This window comes from Globicephala melas, chromosome 15, assembly GCF_963455315.2.
Source record: "Globicephala melas chromosome 15, mGloMel1.2, whole genome shotgun sequence".
In the NCBI taxonomy this organism is placed as follows: Eukaryota; Metazoa; Chordata; class Mammalia; order Artiodactyla; family Delphinidae; genus Globicephala; species Globicephala melas.
The window spans coordinates 73,999,768-74,020,646 of record NC_083328.1 but is presented as its reverse complement, the minus strand read 5'-3'; the positions used below and the strand labels follow the sequence as shown (position 1 = coordinate 74,020,646).

General features: G+C 55.0%; 1 protein-coding gene across 5 annotated transcripts in view; it reads left to right on the top strand.

The window, feature by feature from the left end:
• The window catches only part of PREX1 (phosphatidylinositol-3,4,5-trisphosphate dependent Rac exchange factor 1), a 197,642-nt gene that overhangs the window by 150,670 nt on the left and 26,093 nt on the right, over positions 1-20,879 (top strand). For all 5 annotated transcript variants that reach the window (XM_060284411.1, XM_030839007.2, XM_060284412.1 and 2 more), the window contains 7 exons: positions 6,065-6,137; positions 10,699-10,841; positions 12,533-12,625; positions 13,561-13,709; positions 15,405-15,490; positions 17,294-17,430; positions 18,141-18,252. In XM_060284411.1, the coding sequence (XP_060140394.1) occupies positions 6,065-6,137; positions 10,699-10,841; positions 12,533-12,625; positions 13,561-13,709; positions 15,405-15,490; positions 17,294-17,430; positions 18,141-18,252 (793 nt within the window). The remainder of the gene's footprint in view (positions 1-6,064; positions 6,138-10,698; positions 10,842-12,532; positions 12,626-13,560; positions 13,710-15,404; positions 15,491-17,293; positions 17,431-18,140; positions 18,253-20,879) is intronic.

The window sequence follows — 20,879 nt, the reverse complement described above, 5'->3', positions numbered from 1 at the left end:
TGCCTCAAAATTCCATGCAGTGTGGAAGGAAGGCTGAAGAAATTACAGAGGGACTTGGGGGTGCAGGAACAGACGGCTGGGGAGAGCCGAGGGGCAGTCTGTTTGGGGTCCCGTCTTCTGAGTGGGCTGTGACAGGGGAGGGGTGATTTATCTTGTGGTTTAGGTTCTTCGTTCAGACCCCAAGCATGCCGGGGTGTAGGGCTCTCTAAAACGCTGCTTCTCCCCACCTTGGACCTTTGTGGCCTCATGTTTCCTGAGCTCCACGGCTGACTGTTGGTTTCAAGGCGCGATGTGGACTTTGCCTTACGTGGCGAATCCCAGGCCTGAGCTGGGAGTGGGGTGGGTTACCAAGCTGATGAGAAGTCCGTGAACCTGGGAAGTATCTGGAGATGGAATCACAGGATGCACCGCTCTGGGGCTGGGAAGGGGTCACGGATAGGTCCTGGGGTTTTGGCGCGGTGGGTTTTCCCTTCGTTCACAGTGATGGGAAGGCGGTGGGGGGGGGGAGAAGTTGAGCATTCTCCTTGGCCGTGGAAAGGCGCTGCCTTTGGGGTGCCCACTGTACTCCCTAGTGGAGTGGAGGAGGTGGGTGGGGGAGGGGCAGGCTTTGCACACCTGCTGCTCAGGAGGCATCTCTACTGCAGATACTCTGTTCCTTGTCAGCTCCTGGGTGGTGTTTACAATGAGGGGGCAGAAGAGAGTGTAGAAAAATCCGACAAGAGGGCTCATGGGCTCATCCCTTTCTTCCTCCTAACACCTGCTGTGTATAAGGCACTGTTTTGGGTTCTGGGGGGACAGCAGTGGACAAGACAGACAACGCTCCTGTCCTCGTGGATGTTAAATTCTGGTGAGGGGTAGGAGAGGCGTTTAATAAACAAGGAAAAGTAGTAAAACACTTTGTTAGCTGGTGCTGGGTGCCAGCTCGGGGGGAGCTACGGGCGGGAGTCGACCTTTCATGTGGGTGGGTGGGGATGTGGTTGTTCACAGGCGGCAGAGAAGGTGGTGTTTTGAGCAGGGACCTTTGAATAGAGACCGGAGGGAGGTGGGGAATGAGCCAGGGGGCCGTCTGGGGCCAGAGCTTTCTCTGAGCGGACAGCAGCTCGAAGGCTCTGAGTGGGGTGAGCTTGGAGGGTCTGGGGGTGGGGAGAGGCCAGTGTGGCTGGAGTGGCATGAGCGAGAGGGAGGGTGATGGGGAAGCTGGTGGGCAGCCAGCCCCAAGGGGCCTTGTGAGCTCTTGGGAGGATTTGGGCCACTGCAGGGCTCTGAGCACAGGTGGGACAGCATCTGGCTTCGGTGGGATAAGATGCTCGGGCTGTCGGGGGACGAGGTTGGCAACCGGGGGACCAGTGAGGAGGCGGCTTCAGAGCTGCAGGTGGGGAGCATGGTGGCTGAGAACCGGGTGGCCGCGGGGGAGGGGACAAGAGTGGTCAGGGTTGGGGTTCTTTGAAGGGAGACCTAACAGAGTCTGCTGTTGAATGGACGGAGCGGGCAGCAGTGGTGAGAGACACAGGAGTCCTGAATGACTGCAAGGCCCTTGGCTGAGCTGGGAGGCTCAAGAGTGCGCCCTGGAGCACCCCGGCAAGGAGGAGAACCGGCCAGAGCAGCGGCCTCTGTTGGTTTCTCTCTATGATCGGTGTTGGGCACGGCAGGGGCCTGCTTGTGGCCCGTGCTGTCAGATTAGCTGTGATCCTGGCTGAAGCCCCGTGGAGTAGCCTGAGTCATTGTCAGTTGGTCTAGAGGACCCCCCTCCCCGCCCCCTGCTGCCATCCCCCAGCATACAGTCACAGTGGAGGCAGGGGGCGGACGGTGGAGTGAAGGTTGCAGCTGACCCTCTGTCCACTTCAGCAGGCCTCGCATGGCTTGGCCTGGTCTGGGGACACAGGGAAGCTAATTGGAGTTGACATAGGATGGCTTCCATGCGACAACGGATGCCAGCTTCCAAACGACAGCTGGCATCTGGCTCCGGGTCAGGGAAAGGGGGGGACGGTGTGCGTGTGGGTCTCTCTGTGGGGGAGAGGTTGGTGATGAGGATGTGGCCTTGAAGACTGCTTACAGCAGGTCTTGATTTCAAGAGTCATCCCCACCTGCACTTTAGCAGGCAAGTCAAGAAGAAAACATATAATTGTATAGTTCAGCAGGGTTATTTTGCTTTGAACACATGTTCATGTCTAACTCTAGGTCATTCTGCTCCTTGAAACAAAATGTTGATTGAAACCCCTTAGATCAGCTAGAAATACTTTTGGCCGCACATAGTAGGAAACATGACTTACACAGTCAAGACATTTTTCTCTCACATAATAGGAAATCTAAATTATACAGTAAAGACATTTTTTGCTCATATAACTAGGCGTCCAGAGTTCATGGTCTTAGAGCTCAACAATGCCATTTATATCCATGCTCTTTCCATCTTTTTGTTCTGCCATCTTGCCAGCTGCCTCATTGTCATAAGACAGCTGCCACAGCTCCAGGTATCACATCTATATAGACCTATGGCCAAAGGCAGGCAGCAGGGGCAGTTGGAAAGAGCTTTCTCACTATGTTTATTAGGAGAGGAAACTTCCCCCAGTCCCCTCCCTTGCCCAGTGGTCTCATGGCCAGGTGGGTCCCTCATGTACCCCTAAACCACTCCCTGGGGGAAACAATAAGGATTGCTGAGAGTGCCTTAGAATTCCTCAGAATTCATCCCTTGAGGCTGGGGGAAGGGCTCCCTACCAACTACTCAGATGAACGAGAGTTCTTTTAGCTCAGAGGATAAGGAGGGTATTAGTCATTTGATTGACAAGCTATATGTACTGTATCACTTCTGATCTTCTGTGTGTATTATCTCATTTAATCTTCAGAAAACAGTTGTTGTCCCCATCGTACTGATGAGGAAACTGAGGCTCAGATTATGTAACTTGCCTCAGGATACACAGAAACGAGGTACTCCTATAAGATTGTGTGGTGGGGGGCCTTCATGACGCCTTGGTAGTCAATAATAATAGAAATTGTAATAATAATCCTCTGATTGATTATAGCTTGTACTGTGGAGTCTGAGTGGGGAATACCACTGAGAGGTGGCAGAGGCCTTGGAAAGTCAAGGGCAAATCTGGGGATAAAAAGTACAAATGAGGAAATGAAAGTCAGAGAGGTTAAGGAATTCCCCATGGTCACGGTTGGCCAAACAGGGGTTTGAACCCGGGGGATACAGCTCCAGGGTTTGCTCTCCTCACCTCTTTGCTCATGGTTTTTTGGTCTGTGCTGCCTGGACTCCAGGATGCCCTAGGCTGTGGCCGTCAAAAGGAGGTTGGGGGTCAGTGGGCTGGGGCAGGAGAGAGCAGGGACAGGCCAGGAGCCAGGTGCGGGACGGCTCGTATCTGCCGGCTCCTGTTCCGGCTCCGCAGAAATGTGCCCTGAGCGCCCGCTACGCTGACCTCCATGCTCAGGCAGATGGCAGTGCTGACGGCGGCGGGGTTTCTAGCATCTGGGGTGGGGTGGCAAGGCTGGGGTGGGTGAGCAGGCAAAGGGCCAGGCCGGCAGCTCAAGGCACTAGCAGAGGCAACAAAGGATAAACAAGGACAGGGCAGGAGCCCTGGCCGTAACACTGGGTAACTCTCCTCCCCTCTTGGAGCCTCAGTTTCCCTATTTGTAACTTGGAGGGAAGGTCCGGCTGTAAAAGGATTCCACTCTCATGCTGTAAACTTGGGCAAGTGCCAAGCCTGTCTGTGCCTCAATTTCTTCATCTGTCAAATGGGGTTAATAAGAGCGATTGCCTCTGGGTTGACCATCTAGGTAGTTAGGAGGAGCTGACATGGGCACTGAGACCTGAAAAGCCAGGGCAGGGCATTCCAGGGGGAGGAAGGAGTAGGTGCAAAGGCCCTGAGGTAGGGTCTCATGTCGTGTGTGGAAGGAGCAGCAAGGAGGCCGTCGTGGATGGAGCCCGCAGTGAGGGGGGTGGGCGAGTGGGGGATGAAGGGGAAGTGTGCTGCGGAGGTTCATTGCACAGGGCTGTGTGTGCCTGTGCCTTCCTCTGGGAGGGGAGCAAATGGGGACTGGATGACTTCCGGTTTCCCCACGGCTGGCAGCATGTGGGGTGGGGGCTTGCTTTTCAGGCGGTGGACACATCCAGCGTTGGCATATTTCACTCTTGACCAGAGAATCCCTGTGCTGTTCTCACTTTGGGAGCCACCCCATGGGTCACCCCAGGGCCCTTTGGAGAGAAGAGAGGCCGGGACGGGCTGGGATGGGCTGGGAGCCCAGGTTGTGAGAGCTTCGGAAAGCTAGGTGGGCTCCAGACGCCTGCCCGGGCCCCCTGGGCTGCAGGGCTGGGCCCGCCCGCCTCCTGGGCCCCTCACAGCTGGGGGCGGCTGCTCCAGATGTGGCCTCTTGCATGGATGGCCGCCCTGCTGGCAGGGCTGTGAGCGTGCTGGCTCTCCAGCCACTGGCCCGCGGTCCCGCAGGACAGATTTGTCATCTCTGAGTCAGCCTGGGGCAGCTAGAGCAGCTGAGGCCAGTGGCTCCCCCAGGCTCTGCTCTGGGGCCTTGGCAGGCTGGGGCCTGCAGCTCTGAATTCATTTCTCCTGTAGCTGAGGAATTCCCTCCCGGGCCCCTCCGCTGCTGGCAGGGGCCTGGGGGGGATACACCAACAGTGGAGGCCTCTGGCCTGGCTCTGTCGGGCCAGTGCCTCTTGGAATAACTTCTCACTTGGGCAGTATTTTAAACGAGAGGCCGGCTGAGCGGAGCGAAGCTCGTTGACCTGGCCACAGACTAATGCATGAGTTAGTCCCTGCTGACAATGTCTTTATTCAATCAGCAAGTATGTACTGAGCACCTACTGCATGCCAGGCTCTGTTCTAAGCACTTAAGATTCAGCAGGGAACACAATAGATCAAAGGCCTTTTCCTCAGAGCTGACCTTCTCACTCACCCTGCTTTCGCCGGCCATGTTATTTTCTGTACTCTAAGCTTTGTCCGCCTCTGGACCTCTGTCCGTGCTGTTTCCTTGGCCTGTCACTTCCCCTACGTACACACACAACTCACATACTTTGCCTGGATATGCTGAGATGATTTGGGTTGCAAGAAACAGAAACAGTATCTGGCTAACTTAAGGAAAGTAAAAAAGAGAAGGTGACTTATTGAGAAGTCCACAGAGCACCCACAGAGTCAGGGGGAGACCCAGGAGCCAGGTCCTAGGAGGAGCTGGCACCAGGAGACTCCCAGCTTCTCGGGAGCAGGCGCGGAGGGGCACCGTCTCCAGGGCACACTCTCGGGGAGAATCGGCACCAGCTGTTCCCTGACCTTGGGTTCCTCTGCTCAGGGAGGAGCCAGGTCAGTTAGGAGTTGGATTTGAGTTCTAGTATCAGAGAGCCAACTACAGAGGCTGAAACAAATTAGGGGTTTATTTTTCTTTGGTATGAGAGAAGCCCGGAGGTTGGTGGTCCAGAGTTGCTAGTACAATCTCATGATATCTTTGAAGACCACCCCTGCTCTTTCTTTTTGCTCTGCCATCCTTAGTATGTTTCTATTTTTGAGGTCACATTGTGCTCTAGGGTGACTGCAGGAGCTCCAGCCATCGCACCTTTGTTCCAGGCAGGAGGAAGAGAAAGGAAGGACCGGGGACAAAGAGTGTTTTGCCAGAGCTCCCTATCAGTGGTTTCTGCTTGTATCTCATTGGCCACCTCTAGCTGTAAAGGAGGCTGGGATCTGTGGTTGTCTAGGTAGATGAATTGCTGTCTGTAAGAGTGAGGGTTTCAGTGCTAGGGCGGGATGGGGCCGGGGAGGGTTGTTGCTGGGCAGCCAGCAGTGTCTGCCACGTAAAATCGCCCTTTCACGTTTGTGGTGTTTATGGTGCACCGTGCATCTCTCACATGTAAATAATTAACATGCAGTCAAATACTTCTCTTGTTTGGTGTTTATTAATAACAGTCACAGACACGGTTGGGGGATACCACAGGAAACAAGACAGACACACATCCCTGCCCTCGTGGAGTCTCCATTCCTGGTGGTGGTGGGCTTTTTCCCAGCCTGGCTCAGCCCCTTGGCTCAGCGGGTCCACCTAACACCCTCTGCTTCTTGTTCTGTTCCAGGGCGATTGCCAGACACGCGAGGAGGCGGTGGCGCTTGGTGTGGGCCTGTGTAACAATGGCTTCATGCACCACGGTAATCCGCCCCTTCCCCTTCAGCCCAGCCTCCCCGGGGTGGGGTGGGGATCCTGTCCTGGAACAGAAGAGCTGGCAGGGACCCTGGTCCCTGGTGCATTTTATGGCGGGGGGAAACTGAGGCCCAGAGAGAGCAAGTGGTGGGCTGGCGGCTGCCCAGCGTGCCCGTGGGTGAGCCTGGGCTGGATGCCGAGAGGGCCTGTGCTGCCCTTCCCCACCCCACCCGCCCCGTTCTTCACTGATGGGGACATCACTTCAGGTGGCCAGTGGGGACCAAGGTGGCTGGTAAAGATTGGCTGCAAAACACAGACCGGATGTGAGGTCAAATCCATGGACTTCCTAAGCCCTTCCTCCCTCATGGGATGTGGCCTCCCAGGGTGGGCAGTGAGGGTGGACGACGCGGACCTGGCCCACGGGCATCCGGGGAGGAGAGGAGAGGAGAGGGGTCCGTGGGGACAGAGGACGGGTGGGTTGTGAGCATGAGAGAAAGGAGGCCAGGGGGTCCTCGCCCCTCAGATGCCTCACTCCTCCCCACACAGGGAGAAGCACCTAAGAGGGAGAGAGGCGGACGGTCCGAGATGGTCCTGGGGCAGGAAGCTGGGGAGAGGGAGGGAGAAAATGGTTCCATCGACACCATTTTCAGTTAACACAGAAGTGATACTCTGCGTGCCCGGCCTCCTCCTAAGAACTCTGCATGTAGTAATGAGTTTCGTCCTTGGGGCGATCGATCCTTTGATGTTGGTATGAATGTCATCCCCGTCTGTAAACGAGGAATGGAAGCTCAGGCAGCTGGGACACTTGCTCAAGGTCACCTGACAAGGAGGGGCTGGGATTTGAACCCAGGCAGGCTGGCGTCGCAGGCCACATGTCAACCACTGAGCTCTGTGGCCTGTCCTTGTGGCCCTTGGGGAGCCCTGAGGCTCCCACCCTTTTGGGACGAGTGGACTTTGAACCTCCACTGAGGAGCCTTTCTCCTGTTTCCAGAACACTCCCCAGGGCCTTGTCACTTGCAGTGTCTCTCGCCCGGGTGTCCCTCCCTCCCTGCCTCACCTGCTTACTTCTTCAGTGTTTCTACTCAATTCGTGCCTGCCCAGCGAGGTCACCTGGCCACCTGCTAGGATGGCTCCTCTCTTTCCTCACCCCCTGGACCAGCTCAGATTCGCTTTTCTCCCTGGAGCTGCTCTGTCCCTGCGAGGCTGATTCCACACCTCCCCTCCGTCTTTGCTCATCCTGCTGTCTTCCAGAGGCCGCCTCCTGCGTGCAGGCACTGTGCTAGGCTCTGGGGACCGGGGTGAGCACGCTGGATGCAAGTCTTGCCCTCGTGTGCCTGTACGCGCGTGTGCAAATCACACGACAGTAAATAAGTACATTTTCTGGACTCTTGTGAGTGTGTGAGGAGGACTTTGGCTCTTACTCTAGTGAGCTGGGCGTCCCGGAGGCTTCTGAGCAGGGGAAGGACGTGCCTGGCTGGGCTTCTGCAGGTCCCCTCTGGCTGCCTGCGGAGAGTGTCTGTGAGGGTGGGGGTGGAAGCAGGGGGCCAGGGAGAAGGCGGCTGTCACAGTCCAGAGGAGGGACCACGCTGCCTGGATGCACGTGGTGGCAGCGGAGGCCTGAGACTCGGGAAGGGCTTCTGGCCATTCCTCCTCCCGGCGTCTGCTCTGTGCTCCAGCTCAGGGGTTGGTAGACTCTGTCTGCAGAGGGTCAGACAGTAAATATCTTCGTCCTTGGAGGCCACGCGGTCTCTGTCACAGCCCAGCTCTGCCCCTGTAGCCTAAAAGCAGCTGCAGGGGGATGTGTAAACAAGTGGGTGTGGCTCTAAGCCAGTAAAACTTCATTTAGCAAAACAAGTTTTCTACCCCTGGTCTAGCTGCTGGATTTCCTCTCCCTTCAGCAGGGAGAGAGAGGCGCCCCTGGGGTGACAGGTCATCGGATTTGCCCCCTGCCTCGTAGCCGGCAGGCCCGGTTTTGGGCCTGACTCGGCGGACTGCCGGCAAAGCCCTGCTCCTCCCCAGCCTCAGTTTCCCCATCTTTCCCTTCCCATCTGAGCTCAGCGCGGCCACGGCTCTGTGGGGTTGGGACTCACTCTGGGGCAGGTCGGGAGCCCGGCAGCCTCGGTCATTCCCGAAAGCCGCTCTGTTCCCTGCGGGGGCCCTCGCAGCTCCATCCCCCGCCTCCCGTCAGCTGGGCAGAGCCTCTCATTTGTGGGTGAGAGTAATTAGGGGTCCACCCCAGCTACTATTTTGGGAAGGCGGCTAGCTGAGGACACTGTGGAGGGGGTGATCCCAGGCAACAGCAACACCCTCAGGGTCGCTCAGGGAGAGAAATTGCAGGGCGCGGTCCTTGCTCCCTTGTTCCTGCCACGAACTCAAAAATAGGCTGAAAGAGGAAAGGGCCAGATCCTAGGGTTGTGGCCGCTGCAGAATGCAGGTTAGGGTGCAGGGTGGGGCGTGGGGCGGGGCCCGTGGGGCGCCTCCCGTGGTGTCCGACCCGAGCTCCTGGGGCTCTGAGGTGTCCCCGGGGAGGGACCCAGAGGCCAGCGGTCCAGTGCCTTGGCACATACAGGGAAACTGAGGCTCACCATTGAATCCTCGTAGCCACCCCGGGAAGTTGGTGCTGTTATTATCCCCACAGATGAGGAACCTGAGGCTCAGAGAGGCTAAACGGCCGTGAAGTTGGGAGGGGCCGGGCAGGGATTTGAAGGTGGATCTGTGCCCGTCTCATGAAGCCTGGCCAGTGGCCTCGACTGGAAGTTGGGAGTGGTTGGCTCTCACCTGGCTGAGCTCCCTGACTCCGGGATTCCAGATGTTTCCCCACATATTTCAGCCGAGACACGAGACACAACACGGTGCTTCCTCTTCCCACTCCCTGAGTCTTTTAGCCTCGTGTTTACAGTGGAGGGGAAGCCAGCCGGCCTCCTGGGGCCTGGCTCCCAGCTCTGGGGAAAGCAGCAATTTGTGTGTCTGTTGTCTCCAAGGAGGTAATAGAGGTGGCCTGAGAACGGTGCTCACAAACAGCGAGCTGTCCCGGGAAAGGAAGGAGACAGGAAGGAAGGGCTCCTGATGCTTTCCATGTCACCAAAGGTCTTCGGGGATGGCGGGGACATCGCGAAGCTAAGGCAGCTGCTTGTCCTTTCAGGGACCGGCTGACTTCAGACGATTGCCTCGATTTCTCCCCTTTATTTAATTTGGCCTCGCCCCCATCTATCAGGCCAGGCTGGGCAGTATGGTGAAGAGGAGGAGCCTGGGCTCTGTGACCTTGGGCAGTTTATTTAGCTCCTCTGGGCGTCAGTCTTCCTGTCTTTAAAAGGGGTGCAGCAGGTCCTTCTTTGTCTGCGGAGTAAGTGAACTTAAGCCTGTATCCCCGGCGTGCCCTGCACGAGAAGGTATTTAGTTAAATTGTAATCCACAGGGACCACATCACATGCTGATTGTTACTGGTTCTTTTTATTCATTTTCCTGCGACTTGTCTTAGAACAGAGGTCAGAAGACTTTTTCTGTAAAGGCCCAGATAGTAAATATTTTAGATTTTGTGGACCATACAGTCTCTTGCAATTATTTAATTCTGTCATTGTGGCCCCAAAGCACCCCAGACAATATGTCAATAAATGGGTGTGGCTGTGTCCCAATAAAACTATTTCTAAAAGGCAGGAGTGGGCCACATTTGGCCCACAGGGACTGCGTGTGTTAGTCCCTGGTCTAAAGGGTTTCACTGTGGTCTCTTTCTGATTGTCAGTGAGGGTGAGTTCATACAACTGCTGCCCACTTAGATTTTCCCATATGTTAGTTGCTCATTCATATCCTTTGCCCTTTTATCGATGAGTTTCCCAGCTTTCTCTGGTTGATTTGTTGGAGTTTCCTGTATATTCTAGGTATTTATTCTTTGTTGGTTTTAGACAGTACAATTAGGTTTGAATCTGCGGCCTGCCTATGGCCTTCCTACTGAATGGAAGAAGTCCTTAATTTTATCATAATGCTTTCTGGGGGGTCTCGTATATGAGCTCCTTTTCTGCTCTAGGACAGAGATATTCTCCTGCATCTTGTTTGGTGAGCTTTAGCTGTTCTGTTCCTATGTAGGTCTTTAATCCAAAAGGAGTTTATTGTCATATATGGTATGAGGTAGGGATCCGGTTTTATTTTTTCTTTTCCCGTGAGTCAGTTTTCCCTGTACCATCTGTGGAACACTCCACGTGATCGTTCAGCATCCATCAGACGCTGAGTTCCCGTAAACACAGCGTCCTCTTACGTGATTGCTGTTCTCTTCCGCTGGCCTTTAATCTGCTTCTGCTGTGGTTCCACACAGGTTTTGTTACCATGGCTTTGTAATATGCCTTTATAGCAGTGGGGCGAGTTCAGCTTTTTCAAGGGAAGTCAGAAAGCCAGGCTTTTATGTTGACTATCCTAATATGTTAGTATTGGCACAGGATTTTACTTAATAGAGCACCGTGCTGGCCAAACCAAACTTGTCCAGGGGCTGGTTCCGGCCCGTGGCTGCCAGTTGGCATATGCTCCTGAAAGCTTCCCGTGTGAGCCTGACCTTGCGCTTGCATGTCTGTGGGTTCACAGTGCTGGAGAAGAGCGAGTTCAAGGATGAGTCCCAGTACTTCCGTTTCCACGCAGACGAGGAGATGGAGGGAACCAGCAGCAAGAACAAACAGCTTCGCAGCGACTTCAAGCTGGTGGAGAACATTCTGGCCAAGCGCCTGCTGGTAGGAGCAGAACTGTGCCGCTGCATCTTCCTTCCCAGACCCGCCTGCAGGCCCGGGAACTGGGCAACCTTCAGGTTACGGCTGGAGACTTTGAGGTCAACTTGGAGTACCCAAGAGTATGGGGGATTCTAGGTGGTGGCTGGCAACGCTGCCCAGAGGCCAGGTTGCTTTACTGGACAGACTACCCTCTTGACAGATGAGATTGGGCTCGCTGGGCTCCTTTTCTTTTCCTTCCCATCTCCCCTTGTCTGCCCCACACCCCAGCCTAGCCTTGTGCAGGGAGGATGGCCTCCTGAGTCCTGCAGGACTCCTCTTGCACACGAAAATCTTGTGTCTTCTGGGCTGTCACCTTGTCCTTGTTGAGTTGCTGTAAATAGCCTTGCAGTTAAGGTAGAATATTTACCAGTCTGTTCAGATGTTTTACTAGCCTAGCCCACCAAATGCTGTTTCTCTCCCCCTGGTGAGCAGCGGCCTCCATCTTAAGGCCTGGCCCACAGCAGGCAACTGGGAGAGAGGCTTGGAGAGGTTCGGTCTCTTGTCATTGCCAGAGTTGAGGCCGAAGTCCACCTGATGGGAAGGCAGCTCCATTAACTTCTTTCCTATAGTGCTTATGGGGGCTGCTGTTCCAATTCCCATTTATTGCACAACAAAGCCCTCCAGTACTCCCAATCACACTTAGGATAAATCCAGTCTCTCACCATGGCCTTCAAGACTCATCATGCCTCTCCGGCTTCATCTCCTGTGCTCTCCCCTTCTTCGTCCCACCCACCCCAGCCACTCCAGCCACCCTGATCTTCTTTCTTATCCTCCAATACCTTGGAGCCTGTCTCAGGGCCTTTGCACATGCTGTGCCCTCCGCCTGAAGCACTTTTCTCCACCCTTTATAAACTTCTGTTCCTCACTTTATTCAGGTCTCAGCTCAGATATCACCTTCTCTGGCCCCGCTGCCACACCACTTCCTGTCCCTTTAAGTCATTTGTTAATTCAAACTACATACACTCCCTGCACCACATTCTATAGTTCTTTGTTTGTAGTCTGTCTCCCCCAGTAGATAGTCAGCTGCACGAGGGCAGGAACCGTCTGTCTTGTTCAGTGCTGTTTCTGGAACAGTAAAGTACCTGGCCCATATAACAGGCAGCAGCTCAGCACATATCTATTGAACGAATAAATGCATTTCCCTGTATCCCCACCACCACTGACCCCCCCGAACCCACGAACCTGCCTGTCATCCTGTGATGGGGAGGGACGGCTCCTCCCTAAACCCCCTTCCTGTCCCCAAGTTCTTGGTGGCCGGATACCTTTGGATCTATTTTATTCATTAAGTCAGTAAGTTGTTATTGAGCACCTACTGTATGCCAGCAGATGGGGAGACAGTGGTGCATAAATAAGGAGGCTCTGTCCTCAGGTTGGGGAGAGGAAGGGGAGACAGGCAATGAAAAGTAACCTAATACGTGTGGTCAGCAGCAGGCTGAAGCACGAGCCCAGTGGCGGGTCTTCACGTGACAGATACGTATTGAGCATCTTCTGCGTCCTGGCACCATCCTGCCGCACCCCACCCCCCAGTCTGTACCCTGAGTAGATCTGGGGCACGAAGAGCTGGCAGGATCACGGTTCTCACCATGGGGGCCAAGGTGGGGTTGGCTCCAGGCCCCCCTCCCTGCCTCACCATCTCTCCTGCCTCGGACCCTCAGATCCTGCCCCAGGAGGACGACTATGGCTTCGACATCGAGGAGAAGAACAAGGCCGTGGTGGTGAAGTCGGTCCAGAGGGGCTCGCTGGCGGAGGTGAGGCCGCTCAGAGGGGCCGCCCTGGCTCGGGCTGGGTGCGGATGGGAAAGTGGGGCATCTCTCCTCGTTTCTTGAGGCAGGCCGGCTCAGAAAGCCCTGGGATGTCAGTGGTCCCTCCTTGTTCATTGCCCTGGTGGGGAAAACGAGGGTGGGGCAGTCTTGTCTGCAGAACCCACGGCTTGGGGCTGCCCTCCCGGCATGTGCCACCGGCTCCCCCTGCTGGCCGTACGGGGTGGTGCATGAAAACGACCCGAGGGTCTGAATCCGCTCCGATTATGGAACAAATATCCGGGGTTACTGTGACATGGATACAAGGTCTGGAGCAGGACAGCCAAGGATTCAGCCCCGGGTCCTCTCAGCTGTTCCCAGGGGGTGTGCAGGTGGGTGGGAGAGAGGCACCTGCCGCTTTGTCCAGGTGCTCTGGTTGCTTCCTCGTAGCGATTAGCAATGTGTACGGCTGCGAGTAGCCACATGCTGGCCTCAGTGGCAGGAACCGCGGGGCTTCATTTTTCTAATAACATAAGCAGTGAGAAGGAGGTGGTTGTGTCTTGGTTCGGGGTCGATGTCTCTTTGACTTTCCTGGCCAAGCCCTCGTGGTCACAAGGTGGCTGCCCCAGGTCCATGCCTTGTGTCCTCACACGGCTGGGCGGGAAGCACTGACAGCTCCTCCTCAGGGGAAAAGCGTCTTTCCCGTTAGCGCCCCCTGTAGGCCTCCCTCCATAGCTCGTTGGCCAGAACGGGTCTCCCCAGCGCCCTAACTGCTTACCACAGAGGGGAGCGGGGCCGCCCTGGGGGGCTCCCGCTGGTTGTGCTTGGTGCCTGGTGCCGGCTCTGTGCTGCCTGAGTGCATTCAAGCCTCCTTAGTGAGGAGGAGAAGGGAGGGGAGGGGCCAGTTACCTGGTGTGCTTGTCTCCCGCCCCACCCCCGCCCAGATGGCCGGCCTGCAGGTGGGGAGGAAGATCTACTCCGTCAACGAGGACCTGGTGTTCCTGCGGCCCTTCGCAGAGGTGGAGTCCATCGTCAGCCAGTCCTTCTGTTCCCGCCGCCCGCTGCGTCTCCTGGTAGCCACCAAGGCCAAAGAGTGAGTGTCCCCCCGGGTGGGGTGTCTGGTGACCTTCCTCTCAGGTTGAGGAGTTGCCCGAGTCCTAGAGGTGTTGCTGGGGGCCCGAGCCATCCCGATTCCCCGTGCTTTGGGCTCCTTCTGCAGGCACGTGACACAGTGCTGCTGCCTTTGTTCAGTCGACAGATGTTTGAGTGCCTGCTGTGTGCCCACTGGTGTGTCAGGCTCTGAGGATGCAGCCCCGTCTGGATAGATTCATTTCTACCCTCGTAGATCTCAGTGTGTTTGGAGGGTAGAGCAGGAGACAGACAAAAAACAAAGCAGAAAAGTAAGAGACGTACTGAGCCAGGTAGTTCAGGTAGTAGTGAGTGTGGACCAATATATAAAGCTGGTACAGGAGATGGGCTGTGTGGAGGGGTGGTGGTCAGGGAGATGCCCCTGAGAACTGAGGTGAAGACCTGAAGGAGGTAAGGGAGCGAGTCAAGGGGACTTCTGGAGGAGGAGGGTTCCAGGCAGGGGAAACAGCGAGTGCAAAGGCCCTGGGGTGGAACTGTGGCTGGTGTGTTTGAAGAACAATGAGGAAGCTGATGGGGCTGGAAGAGAGTGAATGAGAAAGAGGGGTGGGCAATGAGGTCAGCCAGGCCCTATAGGGCCTGTGCCCACGTTAAGGACCATGGAGCTACTGGAAGGTTCTGAGCAGAGGGGCGGCATGATCTGATGTAGGTTCTGACCGAATCTCTCTGGCTGCAGGTGGAGAAGAGATTGTCAGGGGCAGAGGTAGAAGCAGGGGGAGTGGTAAGGAGGCTGGTGGCCCAGCCCCGCGTGGCAATGGTGGGGTGGAGAGAAGTGGTCGGGTACCAGATATAGGTACAGGGAGAAGCATTTTCTATTTTATAACCTGTGGATTTGGTTTTCACTTCTCCCTTCTACTTAAGGCAGATGCTCCCGGTTTTCTATTGATGAGAGTGATGGAAAGTTTTAAATAGGATTATTTTAGTAAAAAGACGTGTCAATTCAAGGAAAATGATTGATAGTTTGGTGGGTATGTAGAAGCGGCAGAAATCACCAAGGTGGAACGTTCCTGCTTCAAGTTCCAGAAATACCTCGTGTTTGAGAACAGGCTCTCAGGACGGCCCTATCTGGCAGGTGGGGACGATCCAAGGCCCAATGTAGGGGCACGCCCTTGGTAGGGAAGCTCCTGGATTAATGACACCTGCCGTATGACCCTGGGAAGGTGTTGCCCACCCTGCCCTGGTGACCCACCGCAGAATGGCCAACACCTGGGCTTTCAAATCATGCTCTCTGGGGGACACGTGGGCATTTTTCTAGAGTCCGCACCAAGATGTGCTGGGTCACTTGTCACTCTCCCAAATCTGTGATTATTGAATAAAATGTTCACTGGCCAAGGTGCTGGTCTGGCTGCCACGAGGCCTCCTCTCACCAAGAGAATGATGGAGAAGGGGTAGGAGGGTGAGTGGGAATTTCTGTGCATGGACTGAATCTCCAAGGGTGGGCCAGCTGGTTCTGATCAATCAAAGATCCTGCTGCCGTGGGCTTTGGTTAGACGAGGTTTCTCTATACATTTGGACAGCGTGGTGCTACTGCTGTTTGGGGTTTGATTTCCCAAAAGCCTGGGGGGCAGGGGCTCCCGGGGTGACCCCCTGGGCTGTCGGGAGCGGTGCTGCTTTACCTTATGGCTGCTTTTGCTTGCTGCAGGATCATCAAAGTCCCCGATCGTCCAGAGGCTCTGTGCTTCCAGATCCGTGGAGCTGCCCCGCCGTACGTCTATGCTGTGGGGAGAGGTGAGCGGGAGCCTAAGAGGTGGAGAGGGGAGCTTTGGGAGATGGGTTTGTGTGTGTGTGGAAGGAGTTCAGAGGCCCCCAAACCATTACCTCCAGGCCTGTGCTTCTTAGTGCACCATTAGCACTTACCTTCTTTGCCTGAAGCCAAGGCTTGCAAACTCTTGTGGAGGGGGGGTCAGGCAGTTACAAATGGGCAACTAAAATGAAGGCACTAGGGAGTGGCGAGGACTATGGCAAAGTGAGAAAAATACATGTTCACTCGAAAAGGGGCAGTTTTTCTTCAGCTGAAGCTCATTATTGCCAGGCAGGAATGTGGACCTCCTCCTGCCATATTTGATGGGTTTTTTTTAAAGAAACCAGAAATAGGAATTTGGCCACACTTCTGTGGCCAGATAGATCCAGGCCATAGGCCAGCAGTTTGAGACCTCTGATTTCTTATTGCCTTCTCCTTGTGTGCTGTTTAAGAGGTTACTCTGTCCAGGAGATGAAACCAGATTGACCTGAGATACAGGATTCCCAGCCCTCTTTGCATCTGAGGGCCCCGTTTTTAAAGTTGAAACATTCATTGCCCACTCTTGTGGTCATAGTTGTACTTTTAATATGTATTGATCGAAAATGCATGTCACGATAGAAAGCTATGGAGAATTTGTTAATATCTTCAAGTAGGTTTTAATTTTATTTATCCCTAAAGCAGTGGTTCTCAACTGAGGGCAGTTTCACTCTCCAGAGACATCTGACAATGTCTGGAGACATCTTTGGTTGTTATAACTTGGGGTGCGGGTGCTACTGGCATCTCATGGGTAGAGACCAGGGATGGTGCTGGACATCCTCCAGTGCCCAGGACAGCTCCCCACAGCAGAGAATTATGCAGCCCAGAATGTCAGTAGTGTTGAGGTGAGAAACCCTGCCTTAGAGCAGAATAGGTGTGTATAGGCAAACTAGGCAAAAATAGTAAGACAGCTGACATTTCTTGAGTCCTTACTAAGAGCCAGGTACGGGGCTAAATGTTTAACATGTTTCAACTCACCGAATCTCTCAAGAACCCTATGAGTAGATATTATTAGTGTCTTCATTTTACAGACGAGGCAGCCAAGGCACAGAGAGGTTATGGAACTTGCCTGAGGTCCCACAGTTGGTCAATGACAGAGCCAGAATTTGAACCCGGGCTCCTGGGGTCCAGGCCTGTACTTGTCCGCATCACACCACGCAGGCCTGATTTTTTTCCTGTGTACAAAGCTTGACATTCACTTGCATTTCTAGACCCTTCATATTAACCACACAAAACCCTGGGGTCTAAGCCCTGCAGTTTGGGAGTTGTGGTATAGCTGAGAAAACATGCCCTTAGAGTTTGGTAGACCTGGGTTCAAAACCTGCCTTATCCTAGGCACGTGACCTTGAGAGAGTCACTTTGCCTCTCCGAGCCTCTGTCTCCCTGTCTGCAAAACGGGGCTGATCCCGGCCCCAGTATCATGGGTTGTAGTTGGACTTTAAAAGAGATGAAGCTCTAGAGTGAAACGTTTCTGGATTCAAGTCCATTCTCCCTTGCTGCATGACCTTGGGCTAGCTGCTGCTTCTCTGAACCTCAGTCTCTTCTTCTGCAAAATGGGAATGCCAGTCCCTGTCCTGCCCACTGGCATGGGGTGGAGAGTGGCTGCAGGGTGCGGGGAATGGAGGTGGCGTTTGGGGGAGTTGGGGTGGTGGGTGGGGTGGGTGACAGGTTCATCTGGTTACTTGCCCTTGCCTGGCACTGCCCCAGGCTCTCTTCGCCTGGCATCCAGCCTCGAGCACTCTTGTCCCCCTTAGGCTCTGAGGCCGTGGCCGCAGGCCTCTGTGCCGGCCAGTGCATTCTGAAGGTCAATGGCAACAACGTGATGAACGATGGAGCCCCAGAGGTCCTGGAGCACTTCCAGGCTTTCCGGAGCCACCGAGAAGAGGCCCTGGTGAGCCCCCCAGCAGCTAAGGGGATGGGGAAGCCCTGCTCATTGGCGTAGGGGCTGAGGACCACGTTCCCTTCTCTGGGGAAAAGCCTGAAGGCACCACAGCATTTTGGGTGGGGTGGGGTGGGGTGGGGTGGGGCTGCCTACCTGGCAGGGCTGAGCTGGGCTTGGGCTCTAGGACCTCTCTGCTTCCTAAACCTCATGGCCTTGGTTTTCATAGCTGTGAAACGGGTGTGATAAGACCCTCTTTTCTTACCACATGGGCACGTCGGGCAAATAATCACGTCAGTGGTAAAAAATTGATGTTATACTTGGGTTGGGGACCAGAGTTCTGTGGAGGGTGATCCTAATTCATTGGTTCATTTAATAAGTGTTTATTGAGCACCTGCTGTGTGCCTGGCATGTCTCGAGGCCCTGGGGCCACGGGAGAGACAAGGTTTCTGCTCCCATGGAGCTGACTTACATTTCCTAAGGCTCCTCCTTCCCTGGCTTCTGTGTGGAGCATAGACTATAGACAGTGAGGGCTGAATGTGACTGCAGGTCCCTCAGGAAGGTTCCAGAGTGAAGTCTGGGAATGCTCTCTGAAGGTGGTGTTGCCGACAGGCTAAAAGCCTGAGCTTTGGAATTAGGGAACAGTGTGCACCTCGGCCCCTTCCCTTCCTCCCTGGGCTCCTGGCGTCGTGGCCGCCCCTCTTACTCTGCTCCCTGCACAGGGCCTGTACCAGTGGGTCTACCACACCCACGAGGATGCCCAGGAGGCCCGGGAGGCCCCCAGCGAGGACCCTAGTGGCGAGGGGGCCCGAGAGGAAGACCAGTCCAACTCAGGTAACAGGACAGGTGGGCCGTGTGACGGAGGTGCCAGTAGGGACTGGGTCCTCCTCTGTGTGCACAGCCCTCCCGATCCCATCCAGTCCATCTCGACGCCATGGGTTCTGTGTTAGTCTCTGACTGCTGCCGTAACAAAGTACCGCAAACCTGGTGGTGTAAAACAACACACACTGGGGGCTTCCCTGGTGGCGCAGTGGTTGAGGGTCCGCCTGCCGATGCAGGGGACGCGGGTTCGTGCCCCGGTCCGGGAAGATCCCACATGCCGCGGAGCGGCTGGGCCCGTGAGCCATGGCCGCCGAGCCTGCGCGTCCGGAGCCTGTGCTCCGCAGCGGGAGAGGCCGCAGCGGTGAGAGGCCCGCGTCCCGCAAAAAACACAACCAAACAACACACATTTACTATGTTACAGTTCTGGAGGTCAGGAGCCCGAAGTGAGACTCACCAGGCTATAGTCAGGGTGTCAGCAGGGCCGCTTCCTTTCTGTGGCTTTATGGGAGAATCCATTCACTTGCCTGTTTCAGGTTCTAGAAGCTTGGCTCGTGGCCCCCTTCCTCCCTCTTCAGAGCCAGCAGTGTTGGCCTGCGTCCTTCTCACGCTGCCACCTCCCTAATTCTAACTCTCCTGACTCCATCTTCCCCATTTAAGAACGCTTGTGATTACACTGGGTTCACCTGGATCACCTGGAATAATCTTACTGTAAAGTCAGCTGATAAGCAACTCTATTTCCAGCTGCAACCCCAATTCCTCCTTGCCGGGTAACATAGCGTACGCACAGGGCCCAGGGATGGGATGTGGGTATTTTTTAGGGGTTGTTATTCTTTTTCTTTTAATATTTTGTTGCAGTGTTTGTTTTGTTTTATAAATTTATGTATTTTATTTTTGGCTGCGTTGGGTCTTCATTGCTGCGCGCGGGCTTTCTCTAGTTGCAGCGAGTGGGGGCTACTCTTTGTCGCAGTGCGCGGGCTTCTCATTGCGGTGGCTTCTCTTGTTGCGGAGCGTGGGCTCTAGGCACGCGGGCTTCAGTAGTTGTGGCTCGTGGACTCTAGAGTGCAGGCTCAGTAGTTGTGGTACACGGACTTAGTTGCTCCACAGCATGTGGGATCTTCCTGGACCAGGGCTCGAACCCATGTCCCCTGCATTGGCAGGCAGATTCTTAACCACTGCGCCACCAGGGAAGCCCCAGGGACTGTTATTCTGTCCACCACGGGCTCCCATGTTTTTCTCTCTGCCCAGCCTCAGCCCTGGACCCCCAGACCTGTCATTCTACCTGACATCCCCGGATGTCTAACAGGCATCATGGCCAAAATTGAACTCCTGAACTTCCTCTGAAGCTTGTTCCTCCCCTCAGGGTCCCCTCTCCATCCTTCCAGATTCTTAGGCCCCAAACTCAGAGTTCTCCCTGACTGTTCTTTCTCCTGTATCCTGCCACCTTGCTTCCAGCAGCCAGGCTCATTGCCTGTACCTTCCCCTTGCAACCAGAATCACCACCTCCATCGCTGCCTGGTCCGAGCCACCATCATTTCTCACCAGGACTATTGTAATGGCCTGCTCACTCTTCTCCCTGCCCTGCCTTACCTCTCCTCCTATAGGCTAGTCTCAAAAAATAGAACAGAACCTTCCAGTGGCTTCCACCCTATGCAGGGCAAAGACCAAGTCCTTGTCATGGTTTTCCAGGCCCAGCCTTGCTTCCCAGCCTCACCTCTCATCACTTTCCCACTTGCCCTCACTGCTCCATCCACTCCAGCCTCTTGTTCTTAAATACCAAATGGACTCCTGCCCCAGGGCCTTTGCACTTGCGGTTCCCTCCGCCTGGAATGCTCTTCCCCTGAGTACTTCTTACCCATGCTCCTCACCTCACTCAGCTCTCTGCTCAAATGTCACCTCCTCAGAGAGGCCACCTTGAGTGCTGTAATTAAATAAGCCCTTTCTGTCCCTCAGTGTCTCCTTATCCTGCTTTATTTTTCTTCACCATGTGCATTACTTGACATATATCATACAGTTATTTATTGCTTTTCTCTGTTTTCCCCACTAGCGTAAGCTCCCCGAGGGCAGGGATTTTGTTTGTTTTATTCCTTGCTGGATGCTCCGAGCCTTGAACTGTGCCTGGCGCGTCGTAGGCGCTGAGTGAATACTTGTAGTTTGAATAATAGCCCCTCTCTCCGGTTGCTTCTCTGGACTCTGCCCCGTACTTCTGCTGGGCTGGGGGTGGGGGCAGATGCCATGGGTAGACCAGGGGCTTGGGTGCCTCTGTGTCCAACAGCTCTGGGCTCCTGACTGGTGACTTTGGGGTCAGAAAAGAACCAGGGTTTATGGGGTTGGCTGGGGAGCTATCCTGCACTGCTGAAACACCCACAGCCTGGCAGAGGGGTCCTAAAGGGGACAGGCTGATGGGGAGGGGGGAGAGGCCAGCTGGCAGGTGTGAGCTCAGTTTGTGCCCCTCTGAGAGGAATGGGCTGTGGGCCTCCTTCCTCAACACGTGGGCGACCCCTGATGATGACCGTAAACCACGCTGAGAGGAGTTGGCGGTTTCTACTCTTCTGTTCAACAAGTAGAAGCACCTACTATGTGCCAGGTTCTGTTCTAGGAGCTGGGAGACACGAGTGAGCAAGGCAGACAGGGTCCCTGCC